Here is a 15,451-nt window from a genome sequence, read left to right as displayed (position 1 = left end):
CAAGGAGAAGGGGATGACAGAGGACGAGATGGCCGGGCAGTGTTCTCAAAGCTACTAACATGAGTCTGACCAAACTGCGGGAGGCAGTGGAAGACAGGAGTGCCTGGCGTGCTCTGGTCCATGGAGTCACGAAGAGTCGGACTAAACAACAACAACAGCATCTTGAAAACTTATCTTAAAAAACAAAACCAGTTTTATTTGAATCATCCAACAAAAAGGATCATACAGATGTTTTTTAAAAAGACCACACTGGCAAAAAAAAATAAATAAATAGGAGAAGCCACAAACTCCTCAACTGCCACATACAGTTTGTTAACTGCTAATAATTGTTTCGACAAAAGAGGGGCGGGGTGAATGGAACTTCCTCGCGCGCATGCGTCCTTAAGAGGACTTCTTACCGAATGTACAGCGGGAACTCCGCCCCTTTGGAACAGCTGCGAGGAAGCAAGGAAAAAAGAGAGTGAAATGGATACATTTCCCGCCAATCAGCGCTCAGAGCCCTGAGCGCAGCCACCGTAGCAGCCAATGGGAGGCCGAGGATTGCGGCGCTGGAGGCTTTGAGGACGTGGCTTGGACTTGCGTCTCCCTCCCCTTTCCTTTTGATCCGTCTTCAAGTCTCCCTCCCCCTCCCCCCCACTTTGATTTCAAGTTGATCACACTTTCAGAAGAGGGGACCCCGTTTTGCAAACTATCGCGGGGAGCCATGGCTTATCCCCCTGGCTATGGGGGCCCAGGTAAGACCTTGAGGGGGACTCGGAGGGGGGAAACGGAAAGGGGGTAACAGGCCCCGGACGTGGCTTCAATGTTGGGGTGCCGATTCCCTCCCCCGCGCAGTTGTATCCAGACAGTATGGAAGAGGGGTCTGATGGGGGTGGCGCTTGCCTCGGGATGAGGGCCTTAGCACCAAAAGACCTTTCTCTCTCCCCGCCCCCGATAATCCTGTTGCTTCCTAAGGGGAGCTAAGTGGAAGGGGCCTGAACTCGGCCGCAGAGCACGTGCTTTTTTGGCTCTTGGACCGTCCTGGGTTCAGTTCCAAAGAGGCTTGTAATCATAATTAAAGCGTCCTCTTTGCTACGTGTTCTGCCCTCGTGGATAAAAGAGAGAGAGAAAGAGAGACTTAGCCTCTTTCACAAATCCTTAGTAAAAGTAAATAAATGTTGTTGCCTTCGTTTTCTTTCTGGTGTGTTTTTAAATTATTATTACTAGTCCTGGCTTGTATCCCAACTCAGTTCCACTTGGGATTTAACTGCTGAAATTAATGGACCTAAGTTAGTCATGCTTTTTAATTTATGTGGGTCTATTCCGAACTAGCATTGGATACAGTTTGTTGTTATTGCTAAGTGACGTGTTGTAAAAGTTGTGGGTGGGTGGGTGTTTTCCCTTTTCTGTTTTTAATTGATTTTCGTTATATATTTAAACTACCTTGAGTCCCAGTCCCCACCCCTTTTGGAATTGGAAAGGCAGGACACAAATCTCCTTTCAAAAAAAATCTAGTTTGTTTATTCTAATAAATGAATAAATGGTTTGTAGTAGTAGGCCATAATTTAGTAAAAATGATGAGGATTCCTGTGGAGCTTCTCAATGAGAATTTGGGAGCCCTGTCCAGCCGCTGCTGAACTACAACTCCCATCATCCCTTGCCATTGGTCACGTTGGCTGGGGTTGATGGGAGCTGAAGTCTAACTACAACTGTGCGGCTCTGTCAGAGCAAAGCATTGCAAGCTTTACTCTCTCCTCCCCCCACCCCCGGTCTCATACTGTAGAGTTGGAAGGGACCCCAAGGATCATCTAGTCCAACCCCCCTGCAATGCAGGAATCTTTTGACCAATGTGGGGTTCGAACCCACAACCCTGCGATTAACAGTCTCATGCTCTACCGACTGAGCTATCCCTGTCTCCTCTGCCTTAGGCAAACCTCATCCGCCAATTCGCCTTTCTCTCAAGATTTCTACCCTTCAGATGCACAAATGCTCAGTCTTCCGTCTCTCACCTCCCACTTGGTTCTCTGCAGGCGGAGGCTTGGAAGACTCTGTCATGCTTAACAAGAAACCACGTTGCTCCTTTCCTTCCCTACTCTCCACCTTTGGGCTCAGAAGCAGCGTTTCCTCCTGCTGGAGGCCTTCGCAGGAGCATAAACATTCTCGCTGGGCTTTCCTCTCTTGGCAACTGTTTTGTCGTGGCCCCAAAACTCTCTCGTTGGGCAGGGGCCAGGTAGCTTGGTCTCGTATCTAATCGGCAGCCACCTTATTACAGGGGGATAGTAGTTTCCTTCCTGAGGGTGCTTAGTCCTCCTGAGATTCTTATCTACCATTGTGAAACAGAGCTGAGTGTCCCGTAAGGAAATAAACCATATATTGGCCTTTATAATAATTGTGCTCAGATAAGATCCTTGGGTGAGGGACACGGGTGGCGCTGTGGTCTAAACCACAGAGCCTTGGGCTTGCTGATCAGAAGGTCAGCGGTTCGGATCCCCGCGATGGGGTGAGCTTCCGTTGCTCGGTCCCTGCTCCTGTCAACCTAGCAGTTCGAAAGCATGTCAAAGTGCAAGTAGATAAATAGGTACCACTCCAGCGGGAAGGTAAACAGCGTTTCTGTGCGCTGCTCTGGTTCGCCAGAAGCGGCTTAGTCAAGCTGGCCACATGACCTGGAAGCTGTCTGCGGACAAATGCCGGCTCCCTCGGCCTATAGAGTGAGATGAGCGCTGCAACCCCAGACTCATCGGCGACTTGACCTAAAGGTCAGGGGTACCTTTACCTAAGATCCTTGGGACGTTATGTAACCCATGGTAGGTGTTTCTTCTTCCAAGCTCTTGTAAGGGTGTTTCTGACCATCTGATATGCCTTCTTTTCTTAAAAAAAATTATCTCTCCTCCCTAATAAAACCCCGTCTCTTGTAGGTTCTAAACACAGGACAAGGATCCCTCCCGTGCCGCAGAACGCAGATGCCCCCCAGCTCTTTGACGACACCAGTGCAGTCTACGGCCCCCAGCAGCCAGGTTACCCGGCCCCAGGCATCGACATGGGTTTCAACCAGATCTTTGCCGACCCAGTGGCCAACGTAGCGATGGCCTACGGCACCACCATCGCATCTCAGGGCAAGGACATTGTGCACAAGGAGGTAGGAAGAGGCATTCATCCTATGGACTAGGCTTGTACGTCCAAAACGCTGTTACACCTCTTCCTAAACAATTGTGGCTTCCCCCAAAGGACTCTGGGGACTGTAGTTTAAGTGTGCTGTGAGTTGGTAGCTCCCAGAGTGGTTTAGCAAGCAGTCTCTGTTCCCAGGGAAAGCTGGGAATTGCAGCTCTGGGAGGAGGCTAGGGGTCTCCAAACGATGTCAGACTACAGTTCCCAGGTCGTCTGGGGGAAGCCTGTATAAAGTGGTACAGTGCTGCTTTTAATGTAGGGTGCACGTGGGGCCCTAAAGTCATTGTATCATAAGCTTCCATGGCTGCATATTTCCTTCCGTACCCCCAAAGATTCCTGGGAACTGTAGTTCACCCCTCGCAGAGCTACAATTCCAAGCACCATTAGCAAATAATGGTGGAAGGGGGAAGCCAGGGCTTGATAAAGTTCTTTAAATGCATAATGCCGCTGGGGCTGAGCTTAGGGTTGGTTCATTCTCCCCTTCTGGGTTTTTTGTGCTTCTTGTGCTTGCCCCCCCCCCCCATGCTTTTGGGACCCCCTCTCTAATATAAAACACTCTCTTTTTTTGCCAGCATGCTACAAAACTGGTGGAGGGGAGGAATAGGGGAAGAGATATCATTATACTTATCCACACAAAGTCTGCACCTATAAGCAATGTGTTCATAAATTGTGATTGTTGTTGTATCTTTCATCCATTGACTGAAAGGGGCCATAGATTTATATTCCCAGTGCATCAGTATTGGTCTTTTGGGTGTAGTAAGGGCACAGAGAATCCATTTATCCTGTCCAGTTGTCAGATTCCTTACGGAATCGTAGAACTGTAGAGAAAGAATGGACCACAAGGGTCATCTAGTCCAACCCTCTGTAATGCAGGAATGTTTGGTCCAACGTGGGGCTCGAACTCACGACCTTGAGGTTAAGAATCTCACACTCTTATCGGCTGAGCTATCTCCCAGGTATAGTAGGTGTGGAATTCAGAAGAATACTTTCTTCTGAGCTGGATAATTTTTCATTCTTGAATTTTGCTTCCATCAGATCCATCGGTTTATGTCCATGAACAAGCTGAAATACTTCTTTGCAGTGGACACCACTTACGTGATGAAGAAGCTCGCCCTGTTGGTGTTTCCTTATGTACACCAGGTACAGATAGGGAGGTGGCGCTTTGCCCGCTGTTTCGGTTTGGGGGTCTTGGTTTTATTTACAGCTTTTATATCCCACCCTTCAGCTGGAAAAGGCCCTTCATAGTGGCGTACATTTCTGGGATGGCCCCTCCCTGCCCTCAGGCTAAGCATCTTAAAAAGATATGTCACGTGAGGAAAAAGGATGGAGGAGGGAGGAGGAAAATAGCAAGCTCAAGCGCAGGTTTCCAAAGTTACAGTTCTTAGTGTTAAAGTCTGTGTCAGTTCTGGCACTCTTGCCCTTGATAAAGAGCAGTGCCGCTCCCATGGATGAGATCCTGGAGCAGAGCAGGTGACAGACATTTAGTTCAGGAGGACAGGACAGTTTCTGCCACATAGTTCTTTCCTTGGCTGCAGTTAGGATATTCACAGGAAGGGCTTAATGGGTAGAAGATTATAGCAACTTAGAGACTACACTGCTGGATTTCATTCTCTGCTATTGGTGGGTGGGGGAGAGAATCTGGGTGTGTTCAAAAAAGAGAAGACATGTACCCACAATATTTCCAAGCACGTACAGAGCGCCCTTCCCATGCCATTGGCTATGGCCTCAGCAAGGGGGGGTGGTTGGGGATAATAATAATAATAATAATAATAATATAATAATAATTACTCATACTTTGCCCATTTGACTGGGTTGCCCCAGCCACTCTGGGTGGCTTCCAACAGATTAAAAACACAACAAAATATCAAACATTAAAAACTTCCCTAAACAGGGCTGCTTTCAGATGTTATCTGATGGGAGGGTGTTCCACAGGGCAGGTGCCACTAGCGAGAAGGCCCTCTGCCTGGTTCCCTGTAGCCTCACTTCTCGCAATGAGGGAATCTCCAGAAGGCCCTCGGAGCTGGGCCTCAGTGTCCAGGCTGAACGATGGGGGTGGAGACGCTCCTTCAGGTATACAGAGCCGAGGTGAAGTTTTACAAAATTATGCATGGTACAAAAGAAGTACCATTCCTCCCTCTCTCATAATAACTGGAAATGGGGGTCATCCAATGAAGCGAAGTGGGGGCAGATTCAGGACAGATGAAAGGGAGGGCTTCTTCACCCGGCGTATGTAGTTAACTACAAGGCAGGTTCCTATGTTTCTAGTTATGTCAGCCATTTATTTCAGAACCTTGAGGACTGGCATCTTAGAAGGCAGCTTCTTATGCTCCTACATTTTGTTTGAAAGGGACAGCCTGGGTGCAGGATACCTTAAGGATCACTTGAGAGGCCTTGTATCCCAGCTCAGTCACTGAGATTGGGTGAGAGCTGCTGGCTATTCCTCTGTGTTACAGCCTGGTTTCAATTCAAAGTTGGGCATTTGGTTGTCGAACATGCTTCAGTCAGAGATGCGGCAGGCACCCTCGCTGTTGACTTTCATGAGTCTCTTGAAGACTTTTTAATGCTATCAGGCCTGGGCAGATGTTTCAAGTTTAATTTGCCCGTCACCTCAATGCTTATGTGTATTTTTAAAAACAAAATCTGTGGTGCTTTTTGTTTTAACAGTGAACGCTGCTCAAATATTCTACAATACAGCTGTACAGAAAAATAAAAATAAAATATCCAAGCTTTGCCCACCTCAGCTTCAGTGCCGTTTGAGAACAAACATGAACCCCCCTTAAAAAAAAGGTATTTTGAAACTGGTCTTGGGCAGCCTGCCCTCACCTGCGCCTGTTTTCTTTCTTCTGCAGAACTGGGAAGTCCGCTACCACAGAGATGTCCCCCTCACGCCACGGCAGGACGTCAACGCTCCAGACCTCTACATTCCTAGTGAGTGGAGACTCTCTCTTGAACATACGAGGGTTTCTTTACTTATTCCTTATTTTACCATTAGTAACAACCCAAAAGTACGGTAGTACAGTGTTTCATCGTACCATATTCAAAGCAAACAAGCAACCAGTAACAATAGAAAGAAATGGTGGCACACCAGTATAAATCAGGCCATCCTTATTTCCCGAGCTGGCATGGAGGGTGAATGTTTAGCACTGGAGTACGAAGCACAGGAAATAAAATCTCACCCGATGACAAGAAAGCCTTCTGGATCCTCCGCCATCTTTCTGTATCCTCAGAAACACAGTTTATTTTTTCCACAGTAGCCAAGGTCCACTATTTATTTTTACCACAAATGCGTATTTTTTTCCAAGGTTTTCCATTACTGGGCTGCTGAAATCCTAGCTAACGTCCATGCCAAAATTTATTTAGAGTGGCAAAGTTTTATGTTGCCTGTCCACATACAGTGGTACCTTGACGCTTCAGGTTACAGACGCTTCAAGTTACAGACGCTTCAGGTTACAGACTCTGCTAACCCAGAAATAGTACCTTGGGTTAAGAACTTTGCTTCAGGATGAGAACAGAAATCGCGCGGCTGCAGTGGGAGGCCCCATTAGCTAAAGTGGTACCTCAGGTTAAGAACAGTTTCAGGTTAAGAACGGACCTCCAGAACGAATTAAGTTCTTAACCTGAGGTACCACTGTACTGATAGTTTTTGGGAAAACTGAACAGGTGATTCATAGCAGCGTTTCTTGATGTTCACCTCCACCCTGGCCTAATACCCAGAGTTTGTTACTTTTAAAAAGCACTTTCTAAATCAGAGGTGGGGGATGGTTTACAGACTGAGGGCCACATTTCTGTGTGCGCAGCCTCCTTGGGGCCGCATTCAATTTATGGGCAGGGCCAGAGGAATAAGTTTATTAGGGTGCTGAGGGTTGTTAGGAGACATCTCTATTCCTCTCACGGAGCTACAATTCCCAGAGTAGCTTAACAACCAATCCCTTTTCACAGGGAGCGCTGGATAGTGCAACTCTGTGAGGGGAATTGGGGGCGGTGTCTTCTAAGAACTCTCAGTACCCTTTACAAACCAGGTTTTCCAGGATTTTCTGGGGGACTCCATCACTGTTTAAAGTGCTGTGGTCCTGCTTTAAATGTGCAGCGCAGATGGGATCCAGTTTCCAAAGCAACAGTGTTAAAGAATTGCTTCGAATTTTTAGTCTGTCTCTTAGAGCTGGGATGAGGAGCCTGTGTCTCTGCGAGTGTCGTTGGACTCCAGCCCCCATCATCCCAAACCTTTCTTCACCTGGGCTGATGAGAATTACAGGCTCCCCGTTCTTGTTTTACAGTTAAGCTAGACAGGACAGCTAATTATAGTAGAAGCTAACTCTCTACTCTTTCCATCCCCACCATCCCAGAAAACTGCAGTTCCATCAAAGTGGCTAGTTCTCATGAGTGTGATTCTTATTCTTCCCCCTCTCCAGGTATGGCTTTCATTACCTATATCTTACTTGCTGGGATGGCACTTGGTTTACAGAAAAGGTAAGGAACGAGATTTCCTCCCCACCCCCATCCTCTTAATTCCCACACCTGGAGGTCACAGATTCCTTATTCCTGCTTCATTTCTTAAATTGCCCTCTGTAGTAATGGTGCTAAATAATCATAGAGTTGGGAGGGACTAGATGGCCCTTCCAACTCTATGATTACGAGTAGGCAGAGATGCTCTTGTAAAACTCCACTTCCTTCCTCCTCTTTCTGTGGTTCCTTAAATTTATTTTTATCATTTCCTGCATATTAAAAATTAACTTATTCTTTTCTTCATCTACTTTAATTATGTACTCTTATGAAACTGCATATTATTGCAATAATCCTGCCAATGTCCTCATCTGTTTACAATTTGTTTTTTTAAATATTCAATAAACCATTTCCATGCTTTTATAAAAAGTTTGTTATCTTGATTTCTTATTTTTCCGGTAAGTTTCGCCATTTCTGCATAGTCCATAAATTTTTGTATCCATTCTTCTTTCGTTGGGACTTCTTTCCATTTTTGGGCAAATAACATTTTTGCCGCTGAATAAATTTATATACTGTTTAGGTAGTTCTACCCCTATAATTCCCAAAAGAAAAGCTTCTGGGTTTTTCTGGTTTTTTTTACAAATGTTACTCTAAACATATTTTTCAATTCATTATATATCATTTCCCAGTAAGCTTTAACCTTGCCACAAGACCACCACATATGATAAAAAGTACCTTCTTTCTCTTTGTATTTCCAACACTTACTCGATTTTGATTTATACATTTTTGCCAGTTTACTCGGTGTTAGATACCATCGATATAACATTTCCATATAGTTTTCTCTTAAGCCATAGCATGCTGTGAATTTTATATCCGTATTCCACAATCCTTCCCACCCTTCCATATCTATATTATATCCAATATCTATTGCCCAATGTATCATTGAGGATTTTACTTGCTCGTCCTTTGTCTGACAATCCAATAATATCTTAGACATTTTAGACAGCACATTAACATTGCATTCCAACAGCCAGACTCTTCTTACATATTTATGTTCGTTCCTGACATTCATTCCGTTCTGCTCTTTCCGCCTTGTCCCTTCCTAGGTTTTCACCAGAGGTCCTGGGCATGTGTGCCAGCACAGCGTTCGTGTGGGTCGTGATTGAGGTTCTTGCCCTTTTGCTGGGCCTGTACCTTGTGACGGTCCAGAGCGACCTGGGCACCTTTGACCTGCTTGCTTATTGCGGCTACAAATACGTTGGGTAAGTAGGCCTCTCCCTTCTGCCTTATGGCTGGTACGCTGTTGGCCTAGCACACTGGGAAGGAACCATAAGCCCTCTGAATATTGGATGGACTCCAGCTCCTATCAGCCCAAGCCAGCAAGGCCAGTGGTCAGGAATGACGGCGACTGGGGTCCAGCAACATCAGGAAGGCCACATCTCTGGCCTAGCGGTCCTTGGGACCATAGGAGGCTGTGTTTACGTGAGGTCAGACTTCTTGTTGCATGTTTCTCCAACTTGGCTCTTCCACTTGGGGTCTTGAGAGGTGTTTAAACTGACTCTTGTATTTTCTTCGTTGCGGCTTTAATGTGGCTCAGGACCACAATACCTCAAGGATTGCCTCTCCTCCCATGAACTGAATCAGACCCTGCAATCACTCTCTGAGGCTCTTCTCTGTGTGCCCCTCTCTGGGATGTCCAGAGGGTGGCAACATGGGGACAGGCCTTCTCAGTGGTGGCTCCCTGCTTGTGGAATGTTCTCCCCAGCGAGGCTCACCTGGCACCCTCTTTATCTAGTTATAGGCACCAGGCAATAACTTTAATTTAGTGTGACCTTTTGGCCCTTAATTAGAGTACCTGCGGCCTCTCTTAGCGGAACTGGATCTATAAGACCTATCTTTTGTGTGTGTGTAGTTGTGTTTTTGGTTTGTGTTTTGAAGTGTTGTGTTTGCTGTAATTGTTTATAGTATTTACCTTGTGTTTGTAAGTTGCTTTGGGTCACTTTTGTGAGGAATATACAGAGTATCATCATCATCATCATCCACCACCAGCACAACTCCCTTTTTGTAATGACTTCACCACACACCTCCATGCAGTGTTGTGATGTGAGATGCAGCCCTCTGAATGTTCTTGGACTCCAGCTCCCATCAACGATCAGGGATGATGGGAATTGTAGTCCAGCAACACCTGGAGCACCATCCCCATTCCCCATCCATTCTAGGTCCTGCCACTCTCCAAAAATTCTCTATATTGTGCCTCTGGGCATTTGCCAAATACAGCCACCACCTAATGTCCCATCCATGTTCAGATGGGAAGCAAAGACTTCTGATTCAGAAGGTGAATGTACAGGCAGTCTTTTAAAAACACACGTGCACAGACATATTTATTTGGTTAAATTGGAAATTGTGATATACATTTAAATTTTATAACTGAAAAAGTTGTTCTGGGGAAATTTCCCATCACAGTAAGTTAGCATTGATTTTTTTAATGCAAATATGTGATAGATATTTGCAATACAGTGGTACCTCAGGTTAAGTACTTAATTCGTTCCGGAGATCCGTACTTAATCTGAAACTGTTCTTAACCTGAAACACCACTTTAGCTAATGGGGCCTCCTGCAAAGTTCTTAACCTGAGGTACTATTTCTGGGTTAGCGGAGTCTGTAACCTGAAGCGTATGTAACCTGAAGCGTATGTAACCTGAGGTACCACTGTATCTATCCAGAGGGTCTGTATAGTTATGCTAGAGTTGCCACATTTCAAAAAGTGAAAACCCGGACACAAAAGTTGTTGAGCTCAAAAAAAAATTAGCTGTTTTTAAGGAAAGTCGTCAAAATCTTGACTTCAGACATGGGTTTCCATACATCTGGATTTTCCCGGACATTTAAGCAAATTCTGCCCGGACACTGTTTCTGACGGCTGTATTCCGGACTTTTGGCAACCCTAAATTATGCATACACATAAATGTCACATATAGGGAAACAGTTCTGCAGTTACCTTGTTTAAAAACTACCACCATTTGCTTTTACTAATAAACAGAATTTTTGCCTCCCATAATGCTTCCAGTATTACTCCCCCAAAATTTTAAGTTAAACTTGTATGATTCCAGCACCGAATATATTTATGCCAACAATTTTAAGAATCTCCCCCCCTGCCCCACCCTCACGATCACATCATTTCCCCAAAGTTTCTTTTTAATATGCTATGCGTAGGCACCTTTGTGTCCCGGCACCTCGTAAGCTTTTAAAAATTTCTATAAAGCTTTCAGCGCTGAGAACTGACATGCGTCTCGCCTGACTAAAAGGGGGTGATTGGCAGAGATCTTAACAACAGCTGTGAATCTCAGAATGCCGGGTCTGGATGACAGCCTTGACAGGAGGGGATTTAACAGCCATGATGACACTTGCCATTTCCTCCTCCTCCTCCAGGATGATCCTAGCTGTGGTGGGCGGCCTCGCGTTTGGCAGCAATGGCTATTACATCGCCTTGGCTTGGGCTTCCTGCGCTCTTATGTATTTCATGGTGAGTACTGGGATCTGGGCCTTGGCACTCCCAGGATGCCGTGGGGCAGGAAGTCTCGTCAGCAGGCCTTTCCCGGGGACGTACAGAGTTCCTGGTAGATCAGACCAAAGGGAATGAGGAGCCTGCGAGCTTCTGCATGCTTCTAGACGACAACAACACTTACATTTAAAACATTTATGGCACCACTTAATAATAATAATAATAATAATTTATTATTTGTACCCCGCCCATCTGGCTGGGTTTCCCCAGCCACTCTGGGCGGCTTCCAATAAAGATTAAAAATACATTAGAATGTCACACATTAAAAACTTCCCTGAACAGGGCTGCCTTCAGATGTCTTCTAAATGTTAGGTAGTTGTTTACTTCTTTGACATCTGGTGGGAGGGCGTTTCACAGGGTGGGTGCCACTACCGAGAAGGCCCTCTGCCTGGTTCCCTGTAACTTCTTGCAATGAGGAAACCACCAGAAGGCCCTTGGCGCTGGACCTCAGCGTCCGGGCAGAATGATGAGGGTGGAGACGCTCCTTTAGGTATACTGGACCGAGGCCGTTTAGGGCTTTAAAGGTCAGCATCAACACTTTGAATTGTGCTCGGAAATGTACTGGGAGCCAATGCAGGTCTTTCAAGACCGGTGTTATGTGGTCTTGGCGAGTCTAGCTGCCGCATTCTGGATTAGTTGTCGTTTCTGGGTCACCTTCAAAGGTAGCCCCACGTAGAGCGCATTGCAGTAGTCCAAGTGGGAGATAACTTTAAACCGTCATGGCTTCCCGCAAAGCATTCTGGGAGCCAGGGATGTCTTAAGCATATGTGGCGCTGGGGTGCAAAGATCTGCCTGGCGCCCCCCCCCCCAGTTGCCCAGTCCCAGGTGCGCAGGAGGGCAGAGCCGGCCGCCCGCCCATCTCAGCATCTCGCTGGCTCGGTCACCCCCGAACTCGCGGTGCAGAGCTGCCCGCAGTAGAAGAGCCTTCTGTGGCGCTCCGACTGACGGGTGGGCTCTTCCCCGGATTCAACTCTCGGGCCCCGGACTCTCGGCCTGGCGCCCCTGAGAGCCCAGCGCCCGGGTGCCCTGCACCCCTAGCGCCAATGGGTAAGACGGCCCTGCTGGGAGCTGCAGTTTGTGTAAGGGAGCAGAGAGTTATCAGGCGGCACTCCCCCCGCCCCCGAGCTTACAGTTATCACACAGAGTGGTTATACAATCTGTCCCTGGGAACTCTGGGAGTTGCAGCTCTGAATGGAAAAGGGGGTCTCTCTGCAGAATTAGATAAGATGACAGGAAGGATTTGAAACCTGCGGGACCAGAGATTCTCAGAGGACTGGAATAAATATGTGACCTATTTGAAAAGCAATTGTAAACAACAGATTATGCTAGTAGGAATACAAGAAGTTTTGTATGGAGGAATATATGAAATATTGCAAGGAAGATTATGAAGAGAGTTATTAGTTAGGAAAATTAAAAGTAATAGTGAAATTAAGAAATGTAAATTAAGTGGAAAAGATTGGAAAATTTTCAGATGTGATTGACGGAAGTCAAAAAATTGTATAAGATATGAAATTGTGTTAAGGGATTGCTGACAATATGTTAAATATATATATATATATATATATATATATATATATATATATATATATTTGGAAAAGGGGTCTCATAACACCCCTCAGCACCTTTAGCAAACTGCACTTTCCAAGGTTCTCTGGGGGAAGCCGTGAGGGTTTAAAGTGGTATAACAGTGCTTTAAATGTGGCTGTGGGCTACAACTCCCACCATCCCTATTTGCCATGCTGCCTCAGGGCTGATGGGAGTTGAGGAGTCCAGCAACATCCCTCAGCAGGTTAGAGCGTGGTGCTGACAACGCCAAGGTTGCAGGTTCGATCCCCGTTAAGGGACAACTGCTTATTCTTGCAGGTCAAGGGGATTGGACTAGATGAGCCCCAGGGTCCACTTCCGACGTGATATTATTCTGTGAGATAGCAGGGCTACAAGTTTCTAGCTACATGAACACCTAGGGAGGCTGCAGGTCGCCCACCCTTGCTTTTACAATAAAGGAGTGATTTGTGGGGTGGGGAGAGAGGCGAGTCTTCTTCCTTAACCTCTGATGTGTGGCATATTTCCTCTCTCTGAACCAGGTACGCTCCTTGCGGATGAAGATCCTTCCTTCAATGGTGCAGGAAGGGATGAGCCGGCCTAGCGGGAGGGCGCAGATGTACGTCACCCTAGCAGCCGCCGCCTTCCAGCCTCTGATCCTCTATTGGCTGACTGCACAGCTGGTTCATTAGGCGACGCGGAGGAGATGACCCGTCCGTGGCAGCCCCAATGTTTGCCGGGGGGGGGGGGGCTGGCTTTGCAAGGATCCCTCTCTCTTCCTGCCCTCTTATTTCTCCCACCCACCGGCCCCAAATCCCCTGAAGTACACACTCCACTTTTTCCTGGCCATCCAAATGCTGGGCCTTGCGAAGGAGGACGGGGGCTCCGCTGACGCAAGGAATGATGCCGAATAAGGGAGGTGCCACGTCTTCTCGAGGGGCTCCCTGCCCCCCACAAAATCATGAACGGAGGGGAAGTGAGGACTGTCAAAACTATCCGGGCTTGACACTGCCTGCCCGTCCACCCCCACTCGGCTTGACTCCCAAATCTGTGGCCTGTTCCATTTCCACTGGTCGTTGCAAACGTCTCCTTGCTTGGGGTGTTCATGGGGGCAGACTCAGATAGATAGGGTGGGGCAGGGTTGTTCCAAACACTTCCCCCCACCCCCTTCGTGCTCCTGGGAGCACTTTTGCTATGCAAAGAGTTTTTAAGAACATGAGTTCTGGTGTATTATTCTTATTATTGCCTTCTGGAGCAAAGTACCCTTTTTCCCTCTTCTGAAAATCAGCTGGTTTACTTTAAATGACTTCTCCTGCTTGCCCCCCGACCTGGTGGTCTTTTAACCCCCAGCACCACCAGCTGAGTATTGACAGTGGACCCCCCCCCAAAAAAACCCCCCCATCCTCTGCTGTTGTGTTGTCAGAGAGCAGACGCCCTCACCTCTCAAGGACTGTGTACTACTGGTCATAACACATCAGATGATGTATTGTTGAGGTACTTTCAAACTATTCCCCATTTGTTTTTTATATATATATATATATATATATATATATATATATATATATATATATATTTTAACCTTTGCTGGGGGTTTTAAAAAATGTCTTTACTGCCACAGATACAAGCCAGCAAAGAGGTGGGTTTGGGTAGACAAGGAGGTGTGGGGGGGGAACCTTAACGAAATCTGCAAAGCCGCTAAGTTGTGTCTTGTAGCCAACTTTCAGAGGAAAGACTTCGCATTTCAACTTTCACCCCATCTGTTTATGGGAGAGTTCGTTCTTGGAAGCGACGATAAAAATGTGCTTGACAACTTGTGCGTGTGTTCACATTTCATCCGGCTGGGGGGTGGCTGCCAACTTTCTCCCTCCCCCAGCAAAGCGCCTGTGCTTCTTTATTTTAAGAATGGTGTGTGACTAAATAGGCTTTGCTTGATTTAGTACCGCCGCGAAAAGCAGCCCCTCGTGGTTTTCTCTTTGGGCACATTCAGACCATAAAGTGGCATGATAACACTTTAAACTGTCATGGCTTCCCCCAGAGAATTCTGGGAACTCTCATTTGTTAAGGGTGCTGTGAGGAGACCCCCCTTTTTGCCTCACAGAGCTACAATTTCCAGAGTCCGCTGGGAGGAGGGATATATTGTGTAGCCATTCTAGGAACTGTAGCCCTGTGAGGAATAGGGGATTGTTAATAATAATTAATAATAATAATTTTATTATTTATACCCCACCCATCTCACTGGGTTGCCCCAGCCACTCTGGGTGGCTCTCAACAAAATACTAAAAACACAGTAAAACAATCATTTAAAACTTCCCTGATGAGTGCTGAGTATTGTTCACAGACTACCTAGCTCCTCACAGGGCCACAATTCCTAGAGTGATTTAATGGCCAGGGTTACTCTGAAAATTGTAGCTCTGTGAGCGGGGAATAGGCAAGTCTATAACAACTCTCAGAACCCTTAACAAACTACATTTCCCAGGATTCTTTGGGGGAAGTCACGGCTGTTTTAAGTGGTACCCTAGTGCTTATAAAGATGTGGAGCGAATGTGGGCCTTCACTTCCCTGCTATCCTCTTAGCTTAGAATAGTTACTCACCTCTGACGCCAGGCGGCAGCAGACGCATCACGGACCAGCTGCAGAGAGACTGCTTTGGTACTTGGCTGTGTGTGGGATGTCTGTGTGCCCGCATGTTTGTTTCTCCGTGGCTTGTTTGAAGGAGCGTTTATTGGAGTGAAGAAGAAAAAGCATTTTGTTCACTGTTTGCAATTAC

At 46.6% G+C, this 15,451-nt stretch overlaps 1 protein-coding gene across 1 annotated transcript; it reads left to right on the top strand.

Moving 5' to 3' along the window:
• The first annotated feature begins 534 nt into the window (after positions 1-534).
• YIF1A (Yip1 interacting factor homolog A, membrane trafficking protein) lies at positions 535-14,494 on the top strand. The gene is made up of 8 exons (XM_080984839.1): positions 535-734; positions 2,895-3,115; positions 4,180-4,284; positions 5,994-6,072; positions 7,554-7,611; positions 8,691-8,846; positions 11,010-11,103; positions 13,227-14,494. Exons 1-8 carry the CDS (start codon positions 704-706, stop codon positions 13,374-13,376), a joined length of 894 nt encoding a protein of 297 aa, XP_080840965.1. The 5' UTR covers positions 535-703; the 3' UTR covers positions 13,377-14,494.
• Positions 14,495-15,451: the final 957 nt, after the last annotated feature.

Source organism: Podarcis pityusensis, assembly GCF_964106645.2.
Source record: "Podarcis pityusensis genome assembly, chromosome: 16".
Classification (NCBI taxonomy): domain Eukaryota; kingdom Metazoa; phylum Chordata; class Lepidosauria; order Squamata; family Lacertidae; genus Podarcis; species Podarcis pityusensis.
The sequence above is the reverse complement of the archived record's forward strand: the minus strand, read 5'-3'. Positions and strand labels throughout refer to the sequence as shown.